This window comes from Centruroides sculpturatus, unplaced genomic scaffold, assembly GCF_000671375.1.
Source record: "Centruroides sculpturatus isolate CEXI.00-Female unplaced genomic scaffold, Cexi_2.0 scaffold29, whole genome shotgun sequence".
In the NCBI taxonomy this organism is placed as follows: domain Eukaryota; kingdom Metazoa; phylum Arthropoda; class Arachnida; order Scorpiones; family Buthidae; genus Centruroides; species Centruroides sculpturatus.
In genome coordinates, this window is record NW_019384296.1 from 668,761 (window position 1) to 687,282 (window position 18,522).

At 25.7% G+C, this 18,522-nt stretch overlaps 1 protein-coding gene across 2 annotated transcripts in view; it reads right to left on the minus strand.

The window, feature by feature from the left end:
• The window catches only part of LOC111623544 (phosphatidylinositol 3-kinase regulatory subunit gamma-like), a 26,067-nt gene continuing 7,545 nt past the window's right edge, over window positions 1-18,522 (minus strand). Inside the window, exons 1-18 of one of the 2 annotated variants that reach the window (XM_023366273.1) lie at window positions 14,554-16,316; window positions 14,322-14,396; window positions 13,929-13,983; window positions 13,732-13,845; window positions 13,524-13,619; window positions 12,858-12,965; window positions 12,281-12,358; window positions 12,081-12,206; window positions 11,611-11,818; window positions 11,433-11,533; window positions 7,155-7,281; window positions 6,972-7,070; window positions 4,388-4,568; window positions 4,063-4,310; window positions 2,603-2,779; window positions 2,435-2,515; window positions 2,188-2,349; window positions 1-1,250 (exon numbers count right to left, since the gene is read on the minus strand). In XM_023366273.1, the coding sequence (XP_023222041.1) occupies window positions 1,043-1,250; window positions 2,188-2,349; window positions 2,435-2,515; window positions 2,603-2,779; window positions 4,063-4,310; window positions 4,388-4,568; window positions 6,972-7,070; window positions 7,155-7,281; window positions 11,433-11,533; window positions 11,611-11,818; window positions 12,081-12,206; window positions 12,281-12,358; window positions 12,858-12,965; window positions 13,524-13,619; window positions 13,732-13,845; window positions 13,929-13,983; window positions 14,322-14,396; window positions 14,554-14,556 (2,247 nt within the window). In that variant the 5' untranslated portion in view covers window positions 14,557-16,316 and the 3' untranslated portion in view covers window positions 1-1,042. Of the gene's footprint in view, window positions 1,251-2,187; window positions 2,350-2,434; window positions 2,516-2,602; window positions 2,780-4,062; window positions 4,311-4,387; window positions 4,569-6,971; window positions 7,071-7,154; window positions 7,282-11,432; window positions 11,534-11,610; window positions 11,819-12,080; window positions 12,207-12,280; window positions 12,359-12,857; window positions 12,966-13,523; window positions 13,620-13,731; window positions 13,846-13,928; window positions 13,984-14,321; window positions 14,397-14,553; window positions 16,317-18,522 lie in introns of those variants that run through there. The other variant, XM_023366190.1, reaches the window with a different exon arrangement.

Consider the following 18,522-nt stretch of genomic DNA (forward strand, 5'->3'; position numbering starts at 1 on the left):
AACATTTTTATTTCTTTCTCTCTGCACACATTTTACTGTAATGTTCCAATATTTTCCATTTTTTTTTTTTTTAAATTTATTAAAGGCAGAAGTATTGATGATAGAAAAAGATACAGACAGTGCACAATTACAACAAAATAGTCCAAAACTTCAATTTGATGTTTAACATATGGCTTTGCTACATATATTTACATAGCTATGTCCTATATTTATGCAACCAGTCACATTTTATCAAAAAGAAAAAATTAAAAAACAAAAAATTAGCATCTTAAATATTAATTGAGAATTGATTGGTATTAACTGTAATCTATTATAACATATATGTTATGTAAATACTTTGAAAATTTTCAAGAGAGACTTGTAAATATTATAAAGAGAATTTCCATAGAAAAAAATTTTGCCTCGTAAAGACTCGTCTATTCTTTAATAATGCTGTACTTAATCTGGTATCAGGTACTCTTTTAATAATATGCTGTACAATATTTCATATTTGGGTATCTTAGTAAAGATAACTGTATGCATAATTCAAGAGATAAATTTGTTTTGTAAGTTATATATAATATCACAGTTACAATGCTATTTATAATTTTATATATAGTATATCTCTCTATGACAAGATAATTTTATATTAATCAAACTGTAAATACAAAAACCGCAGCTGCTTGATTTGGTGGGAAAATATGCGATTGGTATGTCACAATTTCAGCTTGTGTAACGGGATATAAGGATGGATTCATTTCTTAAACAACACATGCACACAAATAATCAACAAATCACAGATTTTGTTTGAAATGTATTAAAAAGTAATGTGCTTTCAGCTTAATTGTCCCTCGGAGGTAAGTGATTGGTTGACCTCTGTCGGGCAAAGTTTTTCTGTACATCACGCTCAAACCGTGGCCGGTTTCAGCATCAAACTTTCACATCAGATCACACTAATGTCACTTGTAGCCTGAGATCATCAAAAGGAATTCATATTCCTAATATATCAAGTGAAAAATTCCACAAATATACATCTTTGTCCTAATTTACACTTATGGGCATTTCAAGTCTGTTCTACATATTGATTAACTTGAGACCAGAATACAGGATAAGCCAAAGTTGTCCGAAGGGAATTATTATGTTCCTCTAAAGATGTCCGAGCATAGTGGAGCACTAGACTCTTCAATGTTGGATGGTCGTTGAATGGTTCTGCAAATCCATAACCTTTCTCTGTTTTATTGATTAAACAATGACCAATTTTTCCATCAACCCTGGAAAAAAATAATAAAACTATTCATTTTATATTTGGTACATATTGAAAATATTTGATATTTTAAAATTCTTAATGAAATTAAATAAATGTTTAAATAAAATGTTCATTAAATTTATAAAAGCTTCTTGTTTTTCTGCAATATATTTAACTAAAATTTAAATATAATTACTTAATGTGAAATAAAGTCATAAAACCTCTAATCATTAATAAAATAAAAATAATAATGTTTAAACAATAATCAATACTTGTATCACATATCAATTAAAAACCTTTAATTATATTTTTAAATCCAAGAAACTAAATATTAAAATGATAATCAACTCAAAACTAAATGAGTTCCGAGATATGAATCAAATATGACACTAAATTTTTCAACAGAAAATAATTCCTACCTAGAAAAATAATAAGATATAAATACTGAAATTAAATATTCTTAATTCTATTCATTGTTCTAATTCAAAATTTCATAAAGTCATTCTAATCTTTTTATGAATACCAATTTGATTAATTGAGAAAAAGATTTGTATTGTACAAGAGAATATATTTTCTTAGCATTGTAACAATAACCATCATGTAGCAATGAGTCCTATTTATAAAGTATGATTTGTTAATGGGTCAACTATCATCAAATAATCTAAGTGAACTTTTTATTTTATTTCTCTCTAACTCCTAACTATTGTTATAATGATAGAATTCACAAATGCAATGCATCTTCATTATAATAATTTATGCTCAATGATGCATAAATGCTTTCTTTGACTATTGTTTTCCATCGTACATGATGATTCTTCCAATTATATGCTCATTCCAAAATTTAAATTTCTAAATTGTGGAAAAAACAATGCACTATTTCAGACATAATAATGCTTTTATTTCAATTTGTATAATTTAAGCGAATTATTTTGATATTAAAAATAAATTTAGATGCTACTTACACAATGGATAAAGCATACTGGCCAGTTCTACTGTTTCTTATCAGAAAAGTCCCATTTGCTTTCCCAGCTAAGAGCTTTTCGGCTTCTTGTCTAGAACAATCTTGTAGAAACCAAGTTGATTCATTGTTATGTGGAAGATCATTTTCAGATGACATTGCATCACTAGAAATTAAAATTTTATTTTTTAATAATTTAATTTAAATTTTTAAATAAAAACATTTTGCATAAAAAAAATATGTAGATTTACCTCACAAAATCCTTATTTTCAGTAGAGGGATTTAAAATTTTTTGTATTTTTTCAGCTTTAACTCCATTACCTAACATCCACCTAAATTAAAAAATATATAAATATAATATTTAAAACATAATTTTATAAATTAAAAAATTATTTATCATAAAAAGAATGATAACCTACATTTGACAATGTTCCCTTTGTTTGTATAATTGCATTATTTGGTTCCTCAAGGTATTCATTTCCCTATCTAAGGAATGACAATAAGCTGCTTTTTCTTTTAATTCTTTTTCTAATTGAACCTTGTTCTCTTGAATGGCATGTAATCTTTGAGAAAGCATTTCAAAATTTGACATAATTCTGGAAAAAAAAAAATGTCATAATTAGTCCAATATTCACGACTTTCAATTTATGTAAATTGAATAATAAATTATAATTAATTATTTATTAATTTCTATTAAAATGACACAAAATATTTAATATACTAATGAAGACTTCTGAAACTTAAAATGTAGATTATTAAGCAATATAAAAGAAAATAGGTCATTCAAACAGGAATCTTTTTATAACTTAATTTCTACTTTCCTTGAAGTTATGTTTAAAATTAGACAGCAAGAAGATAATTAATTTGTCACTGCCTTATCAACTACTGCATAGAAGCTTCTTGAAAATTTAAAACAGATTTATTATCTCAAATTCAACAGAACTTTGTTCAAACTGGCAATGTTATATAAATATTTATATAAAATAAATTAAATCATATTTTAGATAACATAATCTAATTCTGAGGTTTTATTTTTCACTACATTTCATTATTTTAATAATTTACGTATTGAATGTTGAAGAGAAAAGTTTGTTTGTTATTTCAATTGGGAACAGTATCAAAAATATATGAGCTGAAGTAAAATTTTGAAGTAAGTTAAACTTATCTATTCAATTATATATTACAATACTCAACTAATTACATTGTCTCATCTATTATTAATAGTAAACTATAAATATAATATGCACAATCTACTGTTAATCAATTTATATTATATTGTTAACAATATTAAACATTCATTCAGTTTTAATATGATAAATCAAAATTATATCTTCAGATTATTATTATTAATATCAATGATATAATGCATGTTTTATAAGCTCATATACAAATTATTATATATAATAATTTTCTAACTCCATTTTGTTGTTTTAAAGTTAAGAAAATATTTCTTAAAGAGTCAAAAAATAGGTTCTTACATGTTTTTAATGATTCAAAGTATTTAAGTATTTTAATAAAGTCTTGATGATATTTTGCTTTTTATCTTACAGTAAACCAAAAACAAACTATTGTAATATTTTTAAAGTTTTGCTATAGTTAATTTTATAGAAATTTTGACAATGAATTTCACATATCTAAATATTTTGTAATTAAAAGTAATTTAAAATTAAATAATTACATTCTCTCATAATAAAAGTTTTACAAAATGCAGTTCTACAAGTTACTGGCTTCATTTCAAAACTTTAGGCGATACAAAAAAAATACATGCTTTGTATGCAAAATATTTTGAAACACAGCCAATAGACTATCCCATATTGATAAACCATTTTTTATTTTAAAATATTTAAGCATAACCAAATAATCAATAATATTAACTTACACTTTAACTTCATGTGGAAGAGCTTCTTGTTGAAATACTTTATGATAATCTAATTGTTCCTGAAACACTGCTAATGTTTCAATGAAAACATCTAATGCTTGTTGTCTGGTTTGAATTTCTTGTAAAGCTTTGTAGAAATTTTCATAGAACTGATCATATTGTCTTGTTTTCTTTTGATATTCTAAATCTATGCTAATTAATTTATTTCTGACCAACTCTACATCAGAAAAATTCCCAACGGCTTCCATCTATCAAATAATTTAAAGTGCATATTTAGTATTAAAAAATTATAGTATTTAAAGTTTTTATGAATTTTTACTCTTACCGTATTAAACCGTGACAGTGGGTAAAGAAGTTTAATATCTAGACTTCTATTATATTGTGCAAGAGATACATTCCTATAATAATTAATTAATTCCACCACAGAATAAAATTTTAAAGGTTCAGAAAATCCATATTTTCCATTTCGATGACAAATTTTAATGAGTTTATTACCATTTCCTTTTCTGAAAATAAATTTTAAAAAATGAATATATACGAATAAATAGACAATTTACAATTAAAAATTAATCTATAAAAATCATTTTAGTAACTATTCAGAATAAACAACAATTACTATGAATACATAACATACAAGAAAACATAAAATAATGCAAGGGGAAACCCTGAAAAACTGAAGGCCAATATATCAGCATGTTTCATCAGAAAAAAAAAAAAACAATAACTAAAATAATAGTTTGTTACAGCTTTTTTAATGTTTCAAATAGAATATTCTGAAAGTCAGATTTTATCAGAATGTATCAACTAATTTAATTTATTCATTACAGAGCAAATAAATATTAAGAGGATTCAAATATATTTTATTAACAATATTATATTTAAAAATTAAATTTCAATTTATATTCCAAATCTTCTGATAATATTGTAATAAATAATTTTTTTAACTTAACTTATTTTATAAATTTTGTTTGTTGTAATAAATATTACTATATGCTGACCTTGATAAGTAAATCAAGGAAAAATTTTAATAAGCATATTTACTATTATAATATTAGCTGTCAAAAATTTTAAAGAATAATCTTATTAATCTCTTATAAATATTATAATTATATTAAATATTTATTACCTTAATGTTAATGTATATTCTCCTGATCCTTTGTTGGAAGAGTCCCTAACTAAAAATGTTCCATCTGGCATATCACGTAATTTTTCATTAACTTCTTCCCTAAACACAATTTGTAAACAAACATTAATTTTATACTTCAAACTAAATAAATGTTACAAAATAAATTTTTAGTAAAAAGTTTACCTAGTAATATCTCCCCAATACCATTCTGCTTTTTGAAGCATTTTAATTCCATCTGTACAATCTTCCACATTTTGACTATTTGTAATGTCTTCAGCATTTTCAAGAGACAATTTGTGATGATGTGGAACTAAAATTAATATTTAAATATTTATTGTATAAAAGTATAAAAAACAACAATAATAATAATAAATTTTAACATTTGTTTTTAAAAATAAAACCAATTAGTACAAACATGTTTAAAAGTCCAACAATACTTTAATGGATTAAAATGTTTTTAGTCAGTTTAACAACTTTCCTCATATAAATTCATATAACAGAAACAAATAGAACAGAATGTTAGAACACATGTTAATTTAAAACCTTTTATATTTCATTTATGTTACATGGATTTACCTGAGAAAGAGTGATTACAACAACTGAAAATGTTTGAATCTGTTAAAGTATTACTAGACTTTTCAAGGTAATATTTATATTAATACTTATTCAATTTATCTTTACTGTTTATAAATAAAGCCATTAAATTAATTCAGATAAAATAAATATCTTAAACAATACATATACACTTCACATTTTCTGATAGATTAAATTTATTTTTAAATTTAAATACTTCAATTTATAAAATTTAATACAAAAAATATTAAAAATTTACAATTTTAGTTATCTAATGTATTCTGTGAATTTTTGTATTCGTTCATTCAAGTTATTATACGTGACTACAAACATCTGTATGATGAATTAACAAAACTTTATGACTAAAACTAGTAATTACTTTTGTGCAAATTATATTTTATTTTTAAGTATCTAAACTGTACATATTATTAGTCATTATAATTTATACTACTATAATATAATAAATTACAATAATTATTTGTTTTACTGAAATATTTGCAAATTTTGTAATAGCTCTCCAAATTTAAAAGAGTGTGGCAAAAACTAAATTTTGTTCTTGTAAATTTCATATAATTTATGGCTTTCCACTATAAGTATATAATAAAAGATAAAAAAAATTGAAAGGAGTCTAAACACCAAAAGGCATTTAGAATACTTAAAGGGTCAATGACACTAAAATCCAGACAATGTAAAAATCTGGACAAGATTTTGTCCATAAGTTGTCTGGATTTTTCATAATTGTCTATCTTACATAAGTATATTCAATACTTACAATGTGTTGAATCAAATTCTGGTAATTTTTCTCCCCAGTCACATTTCAGAAGTAAGAGTTCAACGACACGAAAATGAAGTTCAAAATTGGATACTACTTCACTAGAATAATATTTTTTTTTATATAAATGTTTTATCCTTTTTTTAACAATGAAATAGTCATTATATATAAATGTTTACCTGATTCTTTCCCAAGGTGGCCTAATAAACACANATTCCAAATCTTCTGATAATATTGTAATAAATAATTTTTTTAACTTAACTTATTTTATAAATTTTGTTTGTTGTAATAAATATTACTATATGCTGACCTTGATAAGTAAATCAAGGAAAAATTTTAATAAGCATATTTACTATTATAATATTAGCTGTCAAAAATTTTAAAGAATAATCTTATTAATCTCTTATAAATATTATAATTATATTAAATATTTATTACCTTAATGTTAATGTATATTCTCCTGATCCTTTGTTGGAAGAGTCCCTAACTAAAAATGTTCCATCTGGCATATCACGTAATTTTTCATTAACTTCTTCCCTAAACACAATTTGTAAACAAACATTAATTTTATACTTCAAACTAAATAAATGTTACAAAATAAATTTTTAGTAAAAAGTTTACCTAGTAATATCTCCCCAATACCATTCTGCTTTTTGAAGCATTTTAATTCCATCTGTACAATCTTCCACATTTTGACTATTTGTAATGTCTTCAGCATTTTCAAGAGACAATTTGTGATGATGTGGAACTAAAATTAATATTTAAATATTTATTGTATAAAAGTATAAAAAACAACAATAATAATAATAAATTTTAACATTTGTTTTTAAAAATAAAACCAATTAGTACAAACATGTTTAAAAGTCCAACAATACTTTAATGGATTAAAATGTTTTTAGTCAGTTTAACAACTTTCCTCATATAAATTCATATAACAGAAACAAATAGAACAGAATGTTAGAACACATGTTAATTTAAAACCTTTTATATTTCATTTATGTTACATGGATTTACCTGAGAAAGAGTGATTACAACAACTGAAAATGTTTGAATCTGTTAAAGTATTACTAGACTTTTCAAGGTAATATTTATATTAATACTTATTCAATTTATCTTTACTGTTTATAAATAAAGCCATTAAATTAATTCAGATAAAATANAATTAAAACAAAATTAAGATAACAACTTAGTTCTCCGTCTTATATAAAACATGAAATTTCATGAGATAATTAATGTAATTTTTCATGCTAAAAACATAAATTATCTAAGTTAAATTGATGATACAATAATTACAATGAAGATAACATCAATTAAATAAAAATTATCTCGATATATAAGTGTAAATATAGTTGATGATCATTTGATATATTAAGTTTTATACATTGCTGCAAATTAATCTTCCTCTCATTAATTATTTATTATCGGTTGGTTGAACTACGATTTGATTACGTTTACATGTTTATCTACCAGGCATTTATATATGTAAAATAAATAATTAATGATAATTGATTATATAAATTATTTTCACAAATAAATTAACACCAAAACTAAGAAGAGAATAAGGGAAAAAAAGTGTGTGTACAGTGTCTTAGCGTGGAAACTGCTTCTCTTTTGTCTTTTTTCCTACAATTCTTCAATTATTTGACGGACTTAAAAATAATTTATCTTACTGATAATAACATTTAATTATCTTACAAATAGAATTAATGAAGATTTTAGAAGGGAAAACAAATTAAGATAAACTAATCTAAAAGAAGACGATGAATAAAACAAGAGCTAAAAATAATTAACTTAAGACGTTTCCTTGTTAAAAATAATTTTAATTTCTTAAGTAGATATCGAAACTTATGCAGTTTTAAATTAAGAATAACTCTTCATTTTTCTTTGATAAATTGTTTATTTACTGTTTACGTTACAGAATTCTGCACGTAATTTTCTTTGTGATAGATGGAATCATAATCTAGTTCTAGTGGGAAAAAACAAGTATTCCAGTTAACTTCATATATTCACTTTTAGAAAGAAAACAGAGGATATAACCCGGTAAATTGACAATTGAGCTGTAAATGAAGCTGAGGTAAAGGTGAATTTGTTGTTGTATGTGTGAGGCAATGGTATAGAAAGTTCTCAGTAGTTGTATCATTAAGGTGTAATAATTCTGACAAAACAAAAATGGAGTTAGATTATTTGAGAAGTTTAGAGAACAATAAGGAAACTTTCATCGATTCTTCTTATCTCTAAATTCTTTTACTTTTTAATAATAGACGATCAAATTTCGTCGTTTTATTTCTGTTGATCGATCAGATATGACATCAAACCTTATTCTTCATCATTGAAATTATTATTCTATAATCAAATAACAATAGTAAACCTCTTGTTTTCCGGATCATCTTTCGTGCATGAGTAATAAAACGGGATATTCCTGTCAAGAATGTGAATTTTCATCAATTATAATCTTCTGTACGAATGCGACTTGAATGATACCCATACAAACATGAAGTCTATATTATTTAATTGCAGGAAGTACAGTACATTCAAACCTCTTAACAACGGCTACTGACAGCAACATAAAAACTAGCCATTGTTTGGAGTTGGTCGTTATTAGAGGTTCGACTGCATTAAAATTTGTACTGAAACTTACTAAAGTTTATTGATTTGTGGCTTGGAACGTTTTTAAACCGCAAAATTTAGTTGATAAGATGTATCTCGATTTATGAGGAAATTTATAAATCATTAAATTTATATGATGCACACTAGAAGTCTATATATCACTATCAAATTTTAGCTGATTTTTGCAAAAATTTGCAATTCAAAAAATTATATATTATGATAGACAAGTGTATTCTTCAGCATCTGCATATTGTATTAGAAATTTACAGTCCCCAGAATATAAGAATTGGAAACGTACAAGTCATAAATTTTTTATACTTTGTAGTAAAAATTTTCAAGTCACAAAATTTACATAAATTCTTATATAAAATATGAAAATACAAAGTAAAAATTATTTGATTTATTATAGAAAACTGGAAACAACAAAATCCGTTTGAATTGTTATATGGAAAAAAAAATTTCTCAAAATTATTTTTTTAACTTATACCGATTAAAATTTATTATTTACTAATCTAGAGAATGGGTCAAAAAAAATTAAAATATTGCTCCCTTATTCAGTTTTTAAAAACTAACTTTGTAAACATCCTGTATTTATGAAAATTAGGAGAAAAGATATAAGAATAATTTTTAATGGGGTTAATTGACTTTTGAGGGATGATAAGATTCGTACAATCTCCCTTAATTTGCTGCATTTCTATATAAAATATATTTAATTTGTGATGAAAATTTTTAAAGTATTATTATTTTGCGGAATTTATTAATTGTAAAGTTTTCAAATTTTGTTCTCAGGATTTTATTCATTTTTGCCCACTAGTAGTCGAGTGGATAAACCACTGAACACTGGTAATTCGTCGTGGGTTTGTGCCTCACTAATGGGCTGACCACGTGGATTTTTTCGGTTTTCACTTCTTTAACATCTGAATAGGAACCAGTTTCCCACAGAAGATTCTCCCGGGAGGCATCCCCACTTGAAAAGTTTGCCTTTGTGTTGCCTTATCACTACAATCCATTAATTTTTTAATTGAATTTATAATTATTATATCTGATATATAGTACAAAATATAAAAATTTTACAGTATAATTTATTACGTTTTAAAGCTATAAAGTAAAATGTAGGAATATCGTGATAAAAATTTACTAAATTTAGTGAGTAGATACGAAACTTCCACAAAAAACGTTTAGTGTATAAACCACAAAAATTCCCTAATTTTGATGGAAAACCAAGCTACAGAATTTACGCGAATTATTATATAAAAACATTATACTATAGAAGAGTTGATTGTTGTAGAAACTCACATAATTTAAGGTTACATTCTACAAACCATACGATTTATTCGATTTGTAGTAACAGCCGAGCATAAACTGAACTGATTTGTGTAAGAATTTACAAATTTAAGAACTTTATACTGGAGGAAATTTACCTTTTAAAAATTTAAATAATTTATTAAACAAAAAATACCTACAGAAAATTTAAAATTCGCTTTTGATTTTCGTATAAACTACAAAACAATTTTAAAATGGAAATTTACAATATATAAAATTTAATTCGTGTTATTTATTGAAAATGATAATTTTTAATACATATTTCTATACCGAATTATAATAAAGTTAGATTCTGATAATGAGATAAAAATCTCTTAAAATTACAAAAGAAAATAATTTAAACATTATATTTCCTATTTTCTGCATGGAATGTTATTCTTAATATAAGATAAACATAAAATTCGCAGTTTAAACATGACATTTTAAATGATCTTACACCAAGAAATGAAGATAAATTAATCTCACGGGACATTCATTTATGTCTTTTCTGACAAATCAACTGCTACGTGAATCATCATCATCATCATCGCTTTACTTGACGTATTCAGCATGCAGAAATAATAAAAGATAAAAAAAATATAAAGGAGTCTAAACACCAAAAGGCATTTAGAATACTTAAAGGGTCAATGACACTAAAATCTATACTACTATAATATAATAAATTACAATAATTATTTGTTTTACTGAAATATTTGCAAATTTTGTAATAGCTCTCCAAATTTAAAAGAGTGTGGCAAAAACTAAATTTTGTTCTTGTAAATTTCATATAATTTATGGCTTTCCACTATAAGTATATAATAAAAGATAAAAAAAATTGAAAGGAGTCTAAACACCAAAAGGCATTTAGAATACTTAAAGGGTCAATGACACTAAAATCCAGACAATGTAAAAATCTGGACAAGATTTTGTCCATAAGTTGTCTGGATTTTTCATAATTGTCTATCTTACATAAGTATATTCAATACTTACAATGTGTTGAATCAAATTCTGGTAATTTTTCTCCCCAGTCACATTTCAGAAGTAAGAGTTCAACGACACGAAAATGAAGTTCAAAATTGGATACTACTTCACTAGAATAATATTTTTTTTATATAAATGTTTTATCCTTTTTTTAACAATGAAATAGTCATTATATATAAATGTTTACCTGATTCTTTCCCAAGGTGGCCTAATAAACACATGACTGAGATCTTGAACAAGAGTAGTTGGTGGGTGACGGAAACCATTTTCATATTGTAACTGACATATTCTACACAAATGTGCCATCACAGTTTGTAGAGTCAATCTGTGATGGATGGGTAACTGCTTAACAAGTTTTTTTAGAGATAATATACATTGTTCTGTGTTGTTATTTTCTAAAATAAAAATAATAAATAATTACATACCTTCAATATTGATAAACAAACTTATAAGCTTTCAAAAAAGATTTCTTATTCTAAACACACAACTTGTTTATTTTGCTATAAGCACATAACTACGAATTTTATATGTAATTATATCATATAATTTTTTGTCCAAGGTTACATATATTACATGATACAATACTTTTCATCCTTGATATTTAATGTATATATAAAGGTTTAAACTTGTACTATTCTGTTTATAATTCAGACTTACTTGCAATTTCGAGGAACATATCATAATTCTGTACAGATAGAATAGGATTGGGAAGCTCCCTTAGATACTTTTTAAAGGCACTGGCAACACAATTGATATCATAATTTGTTAATTCTGCATTTACGTCTGTAAATGAATTATATATTTCATTATTATAAAAATTATTTTGTTATATCATTTAGTAATATAAATTATATTACCTTCACTAAGTTTTTGCTTTAACTCCGCCACAATATTTGGAGAGATAGGTTTTCGATACATATGATATAAATCAACACCTAAAGAAAAATATAATTATTTTAAAAATTTTATGTTAAAAATATACACATAAATTAAGATACAGAATTAATATTTGATGATGATAACATATTTATTAGATAATTGTAGTATAAAATAATTGAATAATTATCATCTAACTTTAAAATATTAAAAGATACTTGACTTTTTTAAATAATGATAATATATATAATTTTCAAAAATTTTATTTTATTTTATGATTAATTAATTGATATTAAAATGATTGTAGTACTGTACATAGAAATATTAAAATAGTAAATAAATATTTTTAAAAATTATTGAAATTAAAATAGCTGGAAAGTTATTTTAGCAGATATTATTTTTTCTAATATCTAATTTGTATTTACATAAAATTTATATATTTCTTATTATTTGTATAAAGTTCAATTTTTACTTCTTTATTAAACTTTTCCTCATTTGTTTTTGTTTTTCTATATGCTTATTTTAAAATATATAAATTTATATGTTATTGATGCTTACCCTTCATTTGTTTTGCACGCTTTTCAATTTCTTGAATACATCGACAGACTAGTGAAGGTGATGTTTGTTCACTTGGATTAAATTGTACAGAAAGTTCTTTTCCAAATACTAGAAAAAAAATTAAGGATTTTTTATTTCTCAAATATTTTGCATTTACTAATAAAATAAATATTAATTAATGTGCATATTAATTACACTTTTTAATAAATTAAAATAGCTGAATGGAAAATGATGAAATATTATAATTAGGTATTTAATATAGTTTGATTAACCTTCTAAACTAATAAAACAACAAAAAAAAAATTATCGTCATGATCACTCATAAAACTGCCTACTATTAGCCTTCACTACTATTAGATAGTTCTAAACATTTCTTTACAGCACAGAAAAGCTAGGATTGGATGGATGTCCTTGGAGTTTTGCCACGTTACATATTTATGACCTGCCACCCTTTGCACCCCAGATCGACAGTGATAAACAGAAAGGGTTAATGATGACCTTCAGAAGTTCTAGTGGAGAACAACTAGCTCAAGGTTGAATTACACATTGAGAGCATAAATTGTATTTGATTTATTGATTTCTTTAAAGATTTTTGTTAAAAGAAAACCTTTGCTAATCTTAACTTCTTAATACAGTCTATTTTTATTTTAAAATTTAAATATTTACCTGATGCTGCACTAAGCCTCCTTGGGCTATCTTTATTTTCTGTATATATTGGAGGTGGGTCATGGGTACAGGGATGAGGACAACTAAGTCTACACACTGTAAAATTAATTTGATTCTTTTGTAATTATAACTATCATAGTTTATTGGTTGAAATCAAATTATCAATATTGTTAAAAATTTCTAATCATCTATTTATTAATCAGCTTACCTTGACACAAAATATTTTGATACAAAAAATTGTTCAAATAAGCTTGGCACTTTTCACATGACAAAGGAGGTGGAAATGTATGTTCAAGCAACTGCTGTTGGCATCTTGGAGATGCTAAAAAATAAGAAGATATTTTTAATGAAAAATAATATTAAATTTTATATTTTTTAAAATTCTATAGGGGAAAAAATACCTACTTTCCCCATCTGTACAGGATTCATCAATAACATTCTTGGTTTCTTCCATAGAACTCTGAAATTATACATATTATATAATTATTGTTTCATGTAGTATAAATCAAATTTAAAAAAATGAATTTAAGGTTTTAAGACTTAAATTTAAGAAAGATCAAAAGTAAAATATTTTAAATAAAAGAAGAGAAAGACTAGTACAAATCAATGAATAGTAATACTATTTTTCAATTTTGCTTATCAATTTTAATAGAATAATATATACTATATTTTCTACTAGTATTTCTGACATTTATGTAAAATTAACATTTAACTTTCTTGATAAAATTACAGTAATCAGATCTTTTTAATAAATTAGCTTTATAGTATTTTAATAATGATTACATTTAAAATACTTACGTTATTTCTGGAACAGAATCCATCTACACATAGAACTAGTGCTTTTTGTTTAAAATCTTCATTAATGCCCATATTCTATATAGAAAAAAAGTAAATTCTAAGAGACCGTGTCATTTTTTTTTAGTAGTACTATTTATGTATACATAATATTTATAATAAACATGTGTATATTTAAATTTTATGCTTGTTTGATTAACCGCCTTGGGAATTTAGTCACATTCAATCTGTTTACCATTAAATAGTTGCTCTAGTTTGTCTAGCCATTGAATAAACAATCGACCACGTGGTGGACAAAACACGTGGTCGATAAATTTCCTACCAAATGTGTTTGCCACATCGTGGCGCCCCGATCGGCACTAGAACATGTCGTTTTTGATTAACTTGTCCCGAAGGTGGTGATTATGCAAGTATTATTATGTGTCCTGTCACGGCCAATAGAACGTGCAAAACGTTGGAACTTCGCCAACATGAATCACATTTCCCAGAATTTACGAGACTTTTAATATTTATAATAAGAATTTTTTTTTTCTCTCGGTAATGACTCAAGACTAGGCTTTAGCAATTTATTGAATTCCGCCTTTAAAAACTATTACTAATAATAAACTATAATTGCTAACAATTTAGAGAACAATGATTGATAGTTACGCTCGAATTACTTAAGGAAAAAGAAAGCTTTTTTTTTTTAATTTCCCCATTTCCCTAAAAGTTTAATTTCTTCATTAGTAAAATAAAAAGAAATCCATAAGAATATCTATTATGAATTTCTTATGGATTGATTAAGCGCATTAAAAATTATAACGAACACATATTTGAAATACAACAATTGATTTTTAGAATTTATAAACCTGAGGGATCTTTGATAAATTGACCAGTTGCATGCATTCCGGTCACAGAGTTGGAAATAAAAACATTTTGAGTATTTTTTTTGAATCGAGGTTGCCTAGATATATCAAAAGCTCAAGCGCCGTTGCTAGGCGCCGTACAGGAAGTGTTGCAGCTATCACAGCGCCGACATCTTTTACCAAGGGCAATGCGGACATTCCACCCCCTTCCCCCATCCTTCCAAGGACAGAGAGGCCTTGGGGTATGTCGTACGCCGCGGCATGCAGTCGAGCAACTGACAGACCCCCTGTAGCAGACATTCAATTCTGGTTATCCTTTGGAAACTAAAGGATGACGTTGTGGTCACGTGATGCCCGTCACACAGCGTACTACAGCACCACTGTTGACATTTTAAGAATAGTGTTTTTTGATTTTACTCTAGTTGTTTGGCTTTACTTTCATTTAACCAATTAACAAAATAACGTTTAATTTATCAGCAAACAAAAGATTTAAAAATACGACCAGGTATTCTCAACGTAGACGTAAACGAAACTATACGTTTAAAATCTAACTTAAGCGCTCTTTGGATCAACACGATTTGATGCCAATAACCGATATTCTATACACGCTGCGCACAATAACTCTTACCTAACTACCGTACATCTACCTTAGTTTATTTTGAGTAAACGTAGTTAAAATCCTTTATCACTGCCAGATTGTAAAGTGTGAAAAATACAAAGCAGATAACACTTATCTTAATAGATAATTCAATTACTCGAGTTTGATGGAATTGGTAAAAGTTTTAAAAATAAAATGAAAAAGAATATTTAAGAAACGGCATAGATATAGAATTACATTCTTAATGCTTATTACTATTCTTATAATTTGGCACGAGGGTCCGGAAACAATTTAGTCCTTTAAAATTATGCCTTATACTTCTAAGAAAATAGGTTTTTTTTTGTAATTTAAAATTCTTTATCAAATTGTATATTGTATTATATTAAACAGTCATTTTTTAAAAAATTTTGCTTATACGAAACTATATTCATATGTAGAAAGGCACACTAGTACCACGTTTCATATACATAACGCCCTAATTATATGCTGTTTCCTATATAATCCCACATGTAGACCTATTGTATAGACTTACATATAAAAATAAACTATATTCAAATTTAAATTTTACACAAACACCTTTTATACAAAATTTATATTTTGTATTATCATATATTAAATTATATAGTATTAACACATAAAATGAAGTTTTCCATATTTAAAATAATTTTGTTACATCTCTTCTCACGTTTTCTCTTTTTTTTTCTTTACAGTTTTAAGAAATTTATTAATTATTCAAGCATATTTCTGTTCATGCTTTAATATGGAATACAGTATAATAATTTTACTCAAACAGTGTGCATAATTTTATAAAATTTAATAAAAAAACAAGAAAGAAAGCATTTTATATAAATCATAAATCTTTTATACAAACGTAGAAAAGTAAATTATATTCAAAACTACTTTTTTGTAAAAATTCATATTGATTTCTTTTATCGAAAATTCGGATAAATTTAATTAGTATTTGTTTTAATTGAAAAATTCTTCTGAACTGGTTACGTTTTCACATATTTATCTGATTTGCCTTGAGATCTTAATAATTCTTATGAGTAATATAATTGCAATTTTTTTTTCTTTTTATAAAGATTACTTTAAAATCTAATATTTGAAACTTGTATAGCGTCAAAGCCGAAACAAAATTGAAATGCTATCAGAATAGACGATGGTGAAAATATTAAGATGCATCATAAGAGGAAAAAGTTATAAATTTTCTGTGACAGTAAGGATTTCCCCGTTGGAAAATTACATTTTCGATAATTTGAAAGAGTTTTCATAAAAACGATTTTAGCCATTTGTTCTGTCAAGGATAAAAATACATGTAAAAGCTATTAACTAGTACAAGTAGGAATGAAAACGATATAAACAAAATTTCTATTCTGGAAATGTTTCGAAATTCCAATAGACTTGGCATATCTAAATACGTAATTGGTATGGGGAGGAATAAGTCAACAAAAACATATTTCATGAAAAACTGTTTAAAAGGGTCACTAGTTTTATTCTTCAGCAGTTGGCCTCTATATTTTAACTCTTGTACTCAACCTTGACTAAGATTCTGATAGACTTCCAAATTGCTCTTAAACAGTCTTTAAATTTAAGGAATTTTGCGCTCGCTGGCTTTTGTTCGATTTTCGTTTCTGGGACAAACAAATCTTTCTGTACTGTACCTATTCTAAAATAGTTTTTTGGTCGAAGTTATCGCTAAATTCGGTATTCAAATTTGCCGTTACTGAAATCTTAAACGTTTCGGAAACGGATCGGGAATTTCAATTAATAAAAAGTTCTTTTTTTTAAAGTGACCATTCTAGTAAGTTTAATAAATCATTATGAATGAAATAAAATAATATTACGTGATTTACAATGACAGGCAACGAGAAACAAAAATAGGTCAATTAGTTCCTGTAACTTCAATCCATAAAAAGCCATTGAGAAATAGTATGATAATTGGCCGGCAGACGGCGACGTGGAAATAATAACGACGTGTTACATTTTTATTAATAATACAATTGGCCGCTCTCGACCCTAACGTGGTATAATAAACTTAACGTCTTAAAAATAAAATAACTTGATTTTAATTATCTATTTTGAAGCATAATTATTAATAAAATCGAATGCAGTTTTATCATTTTTATCTAAATGATGGTCGCATGTTTCGTGATCACCTGTTGCAGCAGTCACGCAGACTATCACGAACACGGGTCAGGCACCTCTTGATAGATAGTTAAGTATTAAGACTTAGAGCCACCTTCGTTTATGATGTTAGAATAAGCTGAAACAAGCGCTACATTTTCTTTCTTTAATGAAACAAAATGGCGACTGCAAAGATTCGTGACGTCATTATAACCCCATTACCCGATCGAGATAACCAACACTTTTTTTAGCTTATATAAATCTACCAATAGAATGCTTCTATACAGAATGTAATCGGGTCTTTTTACTAGAGTCAACGTTACCCCCTTAAGTTAAGCGAATGACGTATACTTAAAGTGTAATTAGCAAATTACAATTTTTATTATTCCGTTCCAAATCCGAAACGAGACTAGGTCCTACCAATTAATATTCAAAAGGCGGAATAACGTTTCGCTTAAGGCTAAAAGTTTTTTTTTTTTTCCTCCTTACTGATAACACGACATAAGGGTAGAGGGGATTACTTTGTCGAAAAATACTAACGTAGCAACAAGAATATCGAGTTCTTATTCCCATCTTAAGATTTATTCTGGTTTATATACGAGCCTTCTTTATATATTGAGAAAATTTCTATATATAT